Source organism: Anguilla rostrata, chromosome 18, assembly GCF_018555375.3.
Source record: "Anguilla rostrata isolate EN2019 chromosome 18, ASM1855537v3, whole genome shotgun sequence".
In the NCBI taxonomy this organism is placed as follows: Eukaryota; Metazoa; Chordata; class Actinopteri; order Anguilliformes; family Anguillidae; genus Anguilla; species Anguilla rostrata.
In genome coordinates, this window is record NC_057950.1 from 16175426 (window position 1) to 16188012 (window position 12587).

Here is a 12587-nt window from a genome sequence, read left to right on the forward strand (position 1 = left end):
TCTGGTCCCCACATTGACAGACACCAATAATAGACTCCAAAGGCAATCAAAAGCCTAGAATTGGGACTAAATACTGAAAACTCTATTATACCTACACTAAGGAAGCAATAGAACACACCTGATTTATCACCTGTGACGCCATTTGTTCCAAACTTTATGACACCCTAAAATGTGGGACTATTTATAAACAGTGCTAAAATTTCTAAATGGTGAAAACAAAATGTATAAAAATGCTCTGAGAATCTTCACTTTAACCACATGTGAATTATAAATCTAAAATTGTGGAGTGCATTGCCAAATCAAATAAAAAATGTATTTGTTGCAAACATTACGGTACTCACTATATGTGTGTGTGTGTGTGTGTGTGTGTGTGTGTAAGCGTGTCTATCCTACAGTTCCACCAGAATAGCTGATAAAATCTTGCTTGAATCACAGTCAATGGAGTTTGACAAAGCTGAGCACAGTGCCAGTAACACATGACTTGTTAGAGCAAGTTGTTCATTGTTATTCATCAATTAAAAGAATGAGCATAACCATCTGATGTTTGGAATGGATTAGCAGTTTTGCTGCTGAAGCACCTTTTGAAAATTAAGCTTTATTGGGGCAGATGCTTGGATATAACGCTCAGGAAACTTGTTTAGAGAGTTTTATTATCTCAAGCACATGGTCTGTATTAAATTTACTGAAAATATGATGACTCTAAAATAATAAGCTAACTGCTTAAACAAGCTAGACAGTTTGAGCCCATGGATCATCGCAAATAGAAATTAAGAAATAACGGCATAGTGTTTCTAAAGGTCTATATTCTTGACTATTTCCTGAAATAATTTATCATTTGAAAGAAGTATATTGTTTTTATTCTTGAACACAAACAGTTTTTGATGGGTACTTGGTGTGATCCAAAATTAGTTTGACATTATATCATATGTGACAGGTGCTGGTGTTTTGGTCCGCAAGTAGGGCAAGGTCATTTTTCAATTTTTTACAGATTACGAAAGTGCAGATTATAAGCTTTCAAATGATGTGTCATACATTGAAATCTGAAAATAGTTGAAGAAGATATGCTTATTTGAATGTTGGTACTCCTAAAATCAAGTAGCAGAGAAAATCCCCTTGAAAGATCTTGAACTTTTCACACTTCTCACAGGGAGATAATGGGTGGGAACAATAGCTAGTTAACTCCACCCCAACCACCCCCCACTAGAGTACCTGTAAATCCTTGCCCATTTAGGGGTTACCCTATTTAAAGCTTTATAACTCCAGGTGTGAACACCACAGAGACTAGAAAAAGGTCTTAAATGAAGCAATACATTTGTACCATTTATAATACTAGCTTAGATTACTTTATATTCATAATTTTGTAAGAAATAAAGTGCCACAAATGCAATGGTCAAGGCAAAAAATCTAAAATGAATTTACTCCTTTTTTAGTTCGCAATGAAATACTGGGAGATTGCGGGTTAAAGTATACATGTCCTGGATCAAAAACTTTTTGACCACAAGTTCATAAAATCTAAGGGTGGATATGTAGAACTACTAAAGATCTATGAAGCAAAAACTAAGCAGTGTACCCAGCATCTCCAAATCTACCGACAATGTCTAAATTATTAACACTGGTCTAAAATCTCTCCAAAAAGGAATATAATGCTTTTTGTCCATTGTAAAGCATATGAGCCCCTTATGAAGGTTTAAGATGAAACATAGATATAATTTAAACATAATGCAAACATATAGTCACACAATAATGCACAGTACCTAAATGTGTAATAATGAACTCTTGTATGTAGCCTATTTCTATACTCTGTACACTCCTATGTTTTCTTGTATGGGAATGGGACGATATAAAAATATTTTTCAGCCGTCCACCACGTTTTGGCAATGTTTCAACACTCTCCTCATCACTGTTGTATGCGTCACAAAAACCATTACACTTCTAACTAACGCTTACATTACAGTGTGAAATATCCACATTACATAATACCACTAACCTATTTAAAGACACTCAATTTCTAAAATAACGTAATAACCGAAATATTTTGAGCAGTAATACTTACATAGCAATGATGAAATCTTATCTATGTTCAGTAGATGGAGACAGAGACAGTAAATCAATGGCAGTTATATCCGCTTCTGTTTTGCTCCAGAAAACGATGTCAGATAGGTCTATCAGCAAACATATGGCTTAGCTATGCCCAGAAGTCCTCAATAATAATGGTATTTTCCAAGGAATTACGAAAAATTGTTGACAACGTTTCATTAGGTGCAACGTCTTTTAATGCTACCATATAGAGCGAATACCATGGTAAGAAAATGTTCGGTTACGCTAACCTATAAAACGCTATTCCAAAAGCAAAATTAGACATGTTATACATCGTTAGAAAGCTTATACTCTCATCTACTTGATTGAGCGTCCGCCATTTTAGCAACCTCACACAGTAAACAAACATAGGCTACTACCACACGGCTTTATTTATGGGCGGTGGCTTGACCGAAACAAAGTAACAATAGCCAACAAAATCAAACATGCTAATTAAACTGCACCCCCATCACGCCCCCAAAACCCGGCTGTAAGAATCACTAAAACAAGCAGACTTTGCTGACAAATTATAAGTATTTAGTGACCCTAAAAATGTTGTTTATTCTATTGAGTGACTTCTTCAACACTTTAACTTTCGTAATATGAAAAAAAGTAAAACAGTAAAAAAAATTTAAAAAACCTTTTTTGCCTCCTAGCGCGATTTCAAGATTTGCGACTTGCGGACCTTTTCTCCAGCACCCGCCACATATATGGGAATGTGTGAAAAATAAAGTAAAATAAAGATTTCCAAAAAAATAACAATATCATAAATCCTTATAGGTGAAACATTGCTGCTTACTGTAGTAATTATGTAATTACTATATTGAAACTCAAAGAAAATTGGGGATGACCATACTTTCTTTTTTTAATTTTTTGAGATATGAGGTAAGAAAACTGGCAGTGCTAGTAATTTACTCAGGGTCCTTTATTTCTACACAAATCGACCAGCTCACATTAAAACAAAAAAAAAATTGTGTCTGTATTAGTCTGTACCACCTTTACTGACCAAACATCCAAAATACATTTTAAAACTTCAAAACATTCATGTTCATTCGATGACGCAAAGTGTCACTGACGTTCAAATACATTTTAAAACTTCAAAACACTCATGTTCATTCAATGACACAACGTGCCACGTTCACCGACTGAAAGGTTGCTGTCATCTGTTATCTACTGTACTTGTAATGGGTAGCTATTTGTCCCCAAGCAGCAATCTGTTCAGATGGTTATCCCTCTGAAAGCCTGTAGTGAGGTCAGAGGTGGGCAGGATGCCGGAGTCACGGACAGCCCTAGGATAATCTGTGCAAACATGCGTGCCGCAGAGCTCAGCACGGAATGGCCTGCATAGTTAAAGGAAATGGCACCATTAAAGGGCTTGCACTTAACGGCATGTGACCGCAGTTCACAACACGTAGGATGAGGGAACTGTTACCTGTCTGGACATTTCAGTGTGTTTTGCACTTGCCTGATGGTTGGCAAAGGTTGTTTAAAATCCTAAAAGGCTTTTGTGGCCATGTCGAACGTCACATAAGGCCCAACTTGATCAAATGATCATATGATCCTGTCTGATTGTAATGCGGGTTTGTGTAAATTTGATCCATGCACAATTTAACAGTATAATGCCACTGACCTGAAACTCATCCGTAATGGTATAGTAACTACACTTTACAGCTGTTTTACATTGTTAAACTGATTTCAGATTACATGTGCAGTAACCTGCATTGAATTTCCTGACTTAAGTTTGACCAAGATCTCCTTAATGACATAACATTTATTTGCACCTGTTTAAAATATCTTGAATAAAAATCGGATAAAAGCAAGCAAACGTTTATTGGTGCATGAAGCGTCTTCTGCTGATTCATGGCCCTGGAGCCCGATTTGCAATGTGTGGTGTAATAAGAAGTGGTGACTGACGTCATGTGCTTGGGAGAAGAGCACATGCTTGCCTGCACTCTCCCAAACCATTAGCAGAGTTTGAAGCGGTAAGCACTGATAAATACAACTGGGCATTCCAAATCAAGAAGAAAAAGCAAGCAAAAGCATTAAACGTGATGAAAGATTGAGAATATAAACATAATATGTTTGATGTAACTTGAAAAATATGCTGTTCTTTACAGATGAGCTGTTTTGTTCTTAGACAAATGTAAACCATTATACTACGTATTTGCATTCCATCTGACATCTAAAATATAGTTTTATTGTGTAATCCACAGGGACTACAGTGACAGAGGATGACCTTAACAAAAAAAAAAGAATGCAATAAAAAGCATCATTTTTCAGCAGTCTACATACTGACCTTCATAGTTGGCCTTGAAGCCTTGGGAACCAATAGTGTCATCTGACTGCAGATGAAGCCACATCTGATTGCTCATACTGACTATCAAGTCAGGAACACTTGACCCTGTAAGACTGAATCACAAACATGTAAAAATGAATAAATATCACTTTATATTTAATTCAGTTTTTTTATATACTATACGCAACCTATTCACGATTTTAGACAACATTCAATAAATATAAAGTCAACAGGGAAGACAGATTCTGTGGAATACTACAGGAGCATGATGCATACTGTATGAAATTAGGAGGTGACCAGAGTATGAACATATAACATACAATAAACATTGCATGTGTAAATGTTAGCGGACCACAGCAAGCTCAGTGATATATAGCGTCCTCCAAAATGATTTGCAAAAAAGATGAGCAAATAACGTCAGGTGACACTTTACATTAAAGTTCCATTAATGAGTTAATTAATTGACTAATCTGAACAATGAATGACTAATCTATTAACCTTTGTTCATGTTAACTAAGACACTAGCAAAACTGGAATAGGAGCTTGAGGTTGAGCAAGTTGGTTTCTTAGGTGCAAACTATGTGGTATCCAAGCAAGTGTTACATTAGTGAACAATTTGTATACAATAATTAATATAGATAAGTGAAATGTGTGCTTTATGCTCATAAATGGGCAAACTATATGCGTTCATACTAATGCAATTACTCAGAGAAAATATTTAGTTTAACAAGTCAGACCCAAACTAAATAAGAATGAAATCCAAGCCTAATATTTTCAGACAGCATGCATAAAGTTGCAGTACAAATACTCACACATAGAGCACTCTCCGAGTGTCACCAATCTTCCCTCCATCCCCTACTGTTAGTGTGTCATACCCTCTTTCAAGATCAAATTCCTCAAAAGAGAGCTTGATTACCTGCACAAAAAATGAATAGCACAGAATAGAGGCACACATTAAAAACTATGAAAACACATAACAGAAAATAATTTGGTTAACATGAAAGATTATATGCTAATGTATTAACAAAGTAATTATTATCATTAATAATAATAATAATAATAATAATAATAATAATAATAATACTCCTACTACTACTACTACTACTACTACTACTAATAATAATAATAATAATAAAAATATTATTATTATTTATTTATTTATTTTTTACAGTAAAGTAATATTAACATAAACAGATATTTCATGTGCAAACACTTGTTCAATTTCTAAGCCAGCTTGCAAATAGGTTGCTCAATCTGGGCACCATCTGTTGACATCCATGCTTTATGTCACTTAGTTAAATGAGTCATGTGTCCCCGTGACTTCTGCACACTATTCATACTTTACTAATGCCCAAATAACGTTTGTTGAACATTCCTTAATAATGTTCTGAATGTGCACAGCCATCCCTCCAGGCAAAGTCACCAGAAGAGCAGAAGAGTTCATCTTACATTTTCCAATTTCATTTTACAAAAATAAATATGTGACCATTCAGAAAGCAACATAAACATTTCACTTGAATAATTCCGCACATTGCTTAAAAATGCAATTTGGTTGAACATTTTTGAATCTGAATAATTGATAACTTTTCACCTTTTTAATGCAGAGTTACACACTCAAACATTTGTGACAGTGATGGGCATGTAATTGCATGGCGTTCTGCACAATGCTGCAGACTTGAGCCAGACTGCCCAGATGTGTGCAAAGGAAAGCAGCCAACAAGCTGTTTTGCTGTTGATGCATGAGAAGAAAAGCAGTTAAAAGAAGATTGGATTTGAGGGGAAATCACTGGGAGGGAAAGACTACAGTTTAATTAGGACAACCCATTATTAGCTTCCTCACATAATCTCAACTGGGTCATTACAGCATTGTTACTCTCATATGTGTGTGCGTGTGTGTGTGTGTGTGAGGGACAGAGAGAGAGAGAAAGAGAGAGGAGAGAGCGAGAGTGTGTGTGAAAGTGTGTGTCATATGGAGAGAGAAAGAAAGAGAAGAGAGCGAGAGAGAGTGTGTGTGTGTGTGTTAACAGAAAAAGGCACCCATATGAGCCTGATCAATGAGGGCTATCACATTTGGATATGCCACACTAACTATACTGAGGTAGTGACAAGCACCCAGCATTCCTGCACAAGTTCGCTAGATATGCAGATGTAACAAATTAATTTAATTTGCATAAACGCATGTCTACTTACAAACAGTAGACACAAATGTTTTTATTTCCATGAAAAATGTACATCATCACATCCTCTATATTATGAACACAAGAAAAACACTCAGAATGCTCTCACAGTAGTTACAATGGAACTAAATATTATTTAGTTATTTTTATATATTATTTATTTATACTACACCCACCCCCCCACCCCCCCCCCCCCCCACACAGTAATATGCTGCTTTGGCCATATTGAGTGTCAGAGAATCAATAGCCCCATTGGGTCTATTCTACCATCATCCATCATTTCCTTTACCCAATCAAAACCAGCTCAATGCACAGACCGTAAATGATATAATCTTTTTTTCCCCCAGTAAGCATGTTCAAATTCTGTTTGAATGAACAAAAGTATGTGAAAATGTGCCATATTCTCAAACACATTTCCAATGATGTTTTCCAATATAAAAATCCCCCCTATCCGACTGAACCCTCCCATACGCTGGGTGACGCAATCACCAGTAGCACAACATCCTGTGGTGCTATTGGCCACAATCAGCACTGGCACGTCCAGGTTTGATCCAAGGCCATGAGGCTCAGCCTTGCACCACAGCATGGTGCCGGAACCGAAATAGCCATTCACCAGCCCACCTTACAAGTGTTTCTTACAAATTAATAGCAGGTAAGATCAATTTGACTCCACAGTGACTTCTGGTAATTGGTACTTCTGCATGACTTGCATTCTTACAAAGTAATTACTTTTTCACTCAAAGATGCGTATAGAGAACAACTTCAGAGTAGCCAATAGCTATCAGTCACTCTGTAATTCAGGACAAAATGCTTCCAGGCTACACATTTATGACATTAACTAACTGTCATGTTTTTATTTCTAAGAATGCAAGAAGGGTAGCTTATAGTTGTCAAATATTAAAAGGTTATTATTATAATGCTGCACATATACTTTCTGGGTCAGTTCATAATGCACCTTAACAGCTGAAAATGTATACATTTATGCTGAATATGCATAGGCACATTTCCTGTGCCATATCGCCATATGTTATTACAGCAAAAAAAAAAAAAAACGAGAGGCCATGCTATATCATGAATACAGTCATGCCATACAGGGGTGTTGTTAGGCATGACACAAAGCAGCCTGGTCTAGAGCACTGTATTGCTTACAGTATATAATGTAAAAATGTTCCAACATATAGAGATAATTAATTGATGACATAATAAATTAATTGATGACACAATTTGTAATATTATTTTTTGGTGACAGTTTGTGCGTGGAGTGATACAGTTTATAAACAGGCTGTTTGATTAACTGTTACTGTATCAGATTTACAAATTACGAATTACAATTGCGATCTCTGCCAATCAGAATCCAGGATCAAAACAACCCGGTTTATAAACTACAGTTAAACATTATCCAAACAGTGACACTCATGAATGACCTGCAGTAGCAAACCCCAGGATTAAATGTGCAACTGCTTGTCATTTAGCTATAATTATCATACAATATGTACAGCCTATCATCTCTCAGCAATGACACTACAAAATGTCTGCCTCCTGCACTCTTTTTTCTTTCTTTCTGCAACCAGTGATGATTTGAAAATGAACCATTCCGACAGCCCCATCAGAGTAGTTAAATAATAATAGACAGACATGCATTAGCCTCAAAAATTTCAATCATCATGACTGACACTACCAGATTCCAAATCCTCTCTTCAAAAGGGCATGGGGAAGATGATTGAACTGAATGAGCACACAAAGAGATGATCACAACCAAATGTACTGAGTTCCACAAATGGCTGCTTAATAAATTGCCAAACATTCAAGACGAATTCAGAATTCTAAAATGGAACGAGCCCTAAGGAGGCAGTGATTTTGAAGCAGTAAGCATTGTACCGTTAGCAGTAAAATAACCATAATAAACTCAGCAGTTATTATCAAACATTAAATACATGTGAAGCTTGATGTTCTTTCATATTACATTGACAATGTAGGTTTTTATATGGTAGTTAAAACAACCATGGAACACCATTCTCAACTATTCTCAGACTCTACAATTGAGACATTGCTATATTTTGTGTCATTAAAACTACAAAATGTCTGTGACAAAACATCTTTTCAAATTTCATAAAGGATGACATTTGCTTGTCAGGAGTAAATGTGATGTTTTATAGAGCAGTGATTATACTAAGCAACTCAGAAGTTTATGACACAAGCAATCTGTTTGGGATGTCAAACTTTGTCCAGCAGCAAATAGTTTGGGTGCAATTTTAAATGAATAGCCTAAAATATAACCCTCACAAATTACCCTGTCATACAGATTTTCTTTTTACACAAGGCTTAACAAGAGCAAAGTGCCTCTCCATTGACTACACAGATACAATCATAGGATGACAGAGCATCTTGGTGATCGTTCCTTCAATAGCCCTGACTAAATTCTTTTTTTTTTGCACCGTTGATTGTTTTCTTTTATTCAATATTGAATTTTGACAGTTGATGTTGCCTTTGTTATATTTATTTATAGAGAAAAAATTACAGGGCTTATATACAGTGCCGTGAATAAGTATTTGCCCCCTTCCTGATTTACTCTGTTATGGTATATTTGTCACACTGAATGGTTTCAGATCTTTAGACAAAATGTAATATTTGAAAAAGAGACACAAAAACACAAAATATTTAATTCATTTCATTTAATGAAAAAAGTTTTCAAACACCCATAACACCCATGTGAAAAAGTCAGTTATTGAATCAAACAATTAAGCTGATTTAACACAGCCAGACTTGATTTCAAACAGCCCTGCTGAATCTAAACCTCACCCTTATTGAGCCTTACCATCAGAGTGAATTAGTCACCACAAAATTTCTACAAGCACCCTATGTCACGATCAAACAAAATACCAGGAATGATGAGATAAAGATTCGTTGAAATGTATCAGTCTCAAAAGGCTTAAATTTTTAAGGCTCTGGGACTCTACGCAACTCTACAGTGAAACCCATTATCTCCAAATGCAGAACACTTGGAACAGTGGTGAATCTTTACAGGAGAGGTCGGCCAGCCAAAATTTCTCCAAGGGTGCAGAGACAACTGATCCAGGAAGTCACGAAAGATCCCAGAACAACATCCAAAGAACTTCATGCCTCTCTAGTCTCAGCTGAGGCATGGCATTTATGACCAGATGGTAACAGTTCAAAACAGTCAAAGAGTGGGTGGGAGAGGTCAGAGGTGATAATGCTGGCTTTGCTTTTAACTGTGCTGAATAGTGGTCTTGTAAGAGTCCATAGATCAGAACGGTGAAGATGCTTCAGTACAGTAATTGGAGGAGATGGGGTTGGACATTGAGAAAGCACAATTTGATGAGAGGTAGTCTAGATGAGAGGTAGTCTAGTTTGCAGCATTTGTGTGTCAATAGTGTGTTGGCTCAAAATGAGTTTGTTGTGCAGTGTGATGCTTAGGTATCTGAAGTACATGTTCAATAGCCTCCCCATTGAAGGATACCGAGGCAAGGGAAAAAGGTGGTGGCTCAGACTGTGGATGGGGGCTGATGGTGTTTTCCTTTGTTATTCTGACATTAAGTTGCAGGAAATTGTCCCAGCACCGTTTGGAAAAAATAGTCATTGTGTTTTGATAGGCAGTGAGTGAGTAGAGGGAGCAAATATCTGTCAGCTGTCATCAAAGTATTTTAAATAAATGTTGGAGGGAGATGGGCTTTGGCAGTCATTTGTGTACAGTGTATATTTGGAGGGACTGAGGACAAATCCTTGTGGAGCACCTGTATTTGTGATGACTGGTGATGACAAGGTGCTCATAACTTTGAGAGACTGAGGTCTGTTATCTAGAAAGCTGTGGATCCAGTGCATGAGATGGGGCTGTACATTGTGGACTCTGTGTTTTGGGATCTTGTATCATTGTATTGTGTTAAAAGTGGAGCTGAATTCTATGAAGAGTGTGTTAGCAATGTTTCCCAGGGAGTCCATTTGCTCAAGGAGTTTTGGAGTAGACAGGCCACAGCATCCTCTGTGCCCCCTGCTGGCCTTGTAAGTGAATTCCAGAGAGTGCAGTTTGGCCGGATTCTGCCCAGCACAAGCCTCTCCAGACCCGCATTGCTGTGGACGTTAATGCCACTGGTCTAAAGGGGTTGGGCTCAGATGGATGGGGGCATTTGGGCACAGGCAATGTGGTGGAGCTTTACCAGAGTACAGGGACAGTAGGGAACAGATGGATTTTTTTTTAAAGCCAGTAGAAAGCCAGAGCAAGCTCAGCTCAGATCTTCAGTACTCGGGAAGGCCATATTTTTATACACTTTTAAAATAAAGTTTATTGAAACCCCAAAGGTAGCAGTGTGTGAGGGCTGCTGACTCTTAGGCAAGTGCACTGGAGGTCATATGCTTCAGCTCAGTGATCCTGGTGCACAAGTGCATGTGCCATACTGAGGACTCAGGGGCCACAACTGGAAATTACAAACTGCACCTAGTGATCTTGGGATTTTCGGTTTGCTGCCTGCAAAATGATTTAACTCAGTTGTAATATTGCATAACATAGTCAAATCATCCAAACTGTTTGCATGGTACTGTACTCAAATCTAGACTTATTGTACAGCTTTATAAAATGTTGTACCTAAAAAATAAAAAATACTGAAGAAAAGCCAAATAGAATTCATTGAGATAAATAGTAAATGGGATTGAATTATCTAAAATTATTCAATTGCTTATACAAAGAATAATACAAAGAAAAAAATATTTAAGAAATCAGACAATATTACATATTAAATATTTTTTTTTAAAGTTATTCACTGAAGAACTCCCAGCGACTGAAGAATAACAATAGGCTTGTCAGAGAGGATTAATGTGTTTCCGAGGTCACAATGTGTGTGGCTGACACCAAGGCTGCATTGTTTGGTAGCTAGTATCCTTTACTGCAATGGTCCATAACATGTTTGGTTGAAATATCTGCTTTCATTCCAGAGTAATTAGCCTTTTTACAGCTTTTTTTTTCTTTGGTATAGCACCCCCAAGTGGGGAATCAAATTATCTACCTTGTCACACATCTGCTTGTTTAATCTAAAGACCTAGAAACGTATAATTTCATCCACTACCAGCAGCTTCAGGAATGGTCAAGTGGGCTTAAGCTATCAGGCTTAGGCTACTTCCATATAGTCAATGATTAGTACACAATAGGCCTACAATCTAAAGCCGTGTTTCCACCAAAAGTACCCAGAACTTTTAGTCCCAGGAACTACTTTTCAAGGAACTAAACGGTTCCTTCAGCCCATTGTTGTCTGCGTTTCCACCGCAGTCTAAAGTCCCGCGAAGATTAGGCAAATTAACCCACTGACGTATGAAAAATCGACGTTGTCGTTGGTCCATCTGTTCTATGATTTCTTCTGTAACCCCATACTACCACCAAAGTAGCCTACATTATTTTCTAATAACCGGGACAGCCAGGAGGGGTTTATTCCACTTATATACAACGGGTTACCAACAATGACTATATATCACCTGAAATTGAAATATTCTTCTGCGGCCGTTTGGGCATATTTTACCGTTGTCAAGAAAAACTGTCGTTGGTAGTTGAACTTGGACCGTTGTTATGCAACAAATAGGATATAACAGGCCAATAGTCAGATTGTAACTGTTTTATATATCCTCTCAAACACATTCATTATGTTTTTATGCAAACATTCACTTTCATGTCTTGACATCCGAGGCGACAGAATGCATTCACATTCCCCAAATAACTGGCAACAACAGCAGAAAACATGCACACGTTGTAAACATTTTGCTGTTGAATTGATTACTTTCTCATCGTCATTTCCATATAGGCTAATCGCAAAATGACAAGAATAGAGCGAAAACTCGGACTTGCGTGAAAATTTAAATTAGCAGTGCTACAGCCACCACTTGCTTTCTTTCAAAGTTACTGCTAGCCGAGCAGCGAAGTGTGCCCTCCAGATGCGAACCATGCACCATAAATTAGTCCATAGTCTTCCTGGTCTTTTTGTGGAATTGAAGAATGGCAGAGTAAAATTACGGCAGTCTGAAAAAGCAAAAGGGACGAT

The 12587-nt window shown here is 37.2% G+C and overlaps 1 protein-coding gene across 1 annotated transcript in view; it reads right to left on the reverse strand.

The window, feature by feature from the left end:
* csmd1a (CUB and Sushi multiple domains 1a) overlaps positions 1-12587 on the reverse strand; it is a 499342-nt gene that overhangs the window by 116730 nt on the left and 370025 nt on the right. The window contains exons 11-12 of the mRNA XM_064317365.1: positions 5185-5288; positions 4373-4485 (exon numbers count right to left, since the gene is read on the reverse strand). Of these exons, the coding sequence (XP_064173435.1) occupies positions 4373-4485; positions 5185-5288 (217 nt within the window). The remainder of the gene's footprint in view (positions 1-4372; positions 4486-5184; positions 5289-12587) is intronic.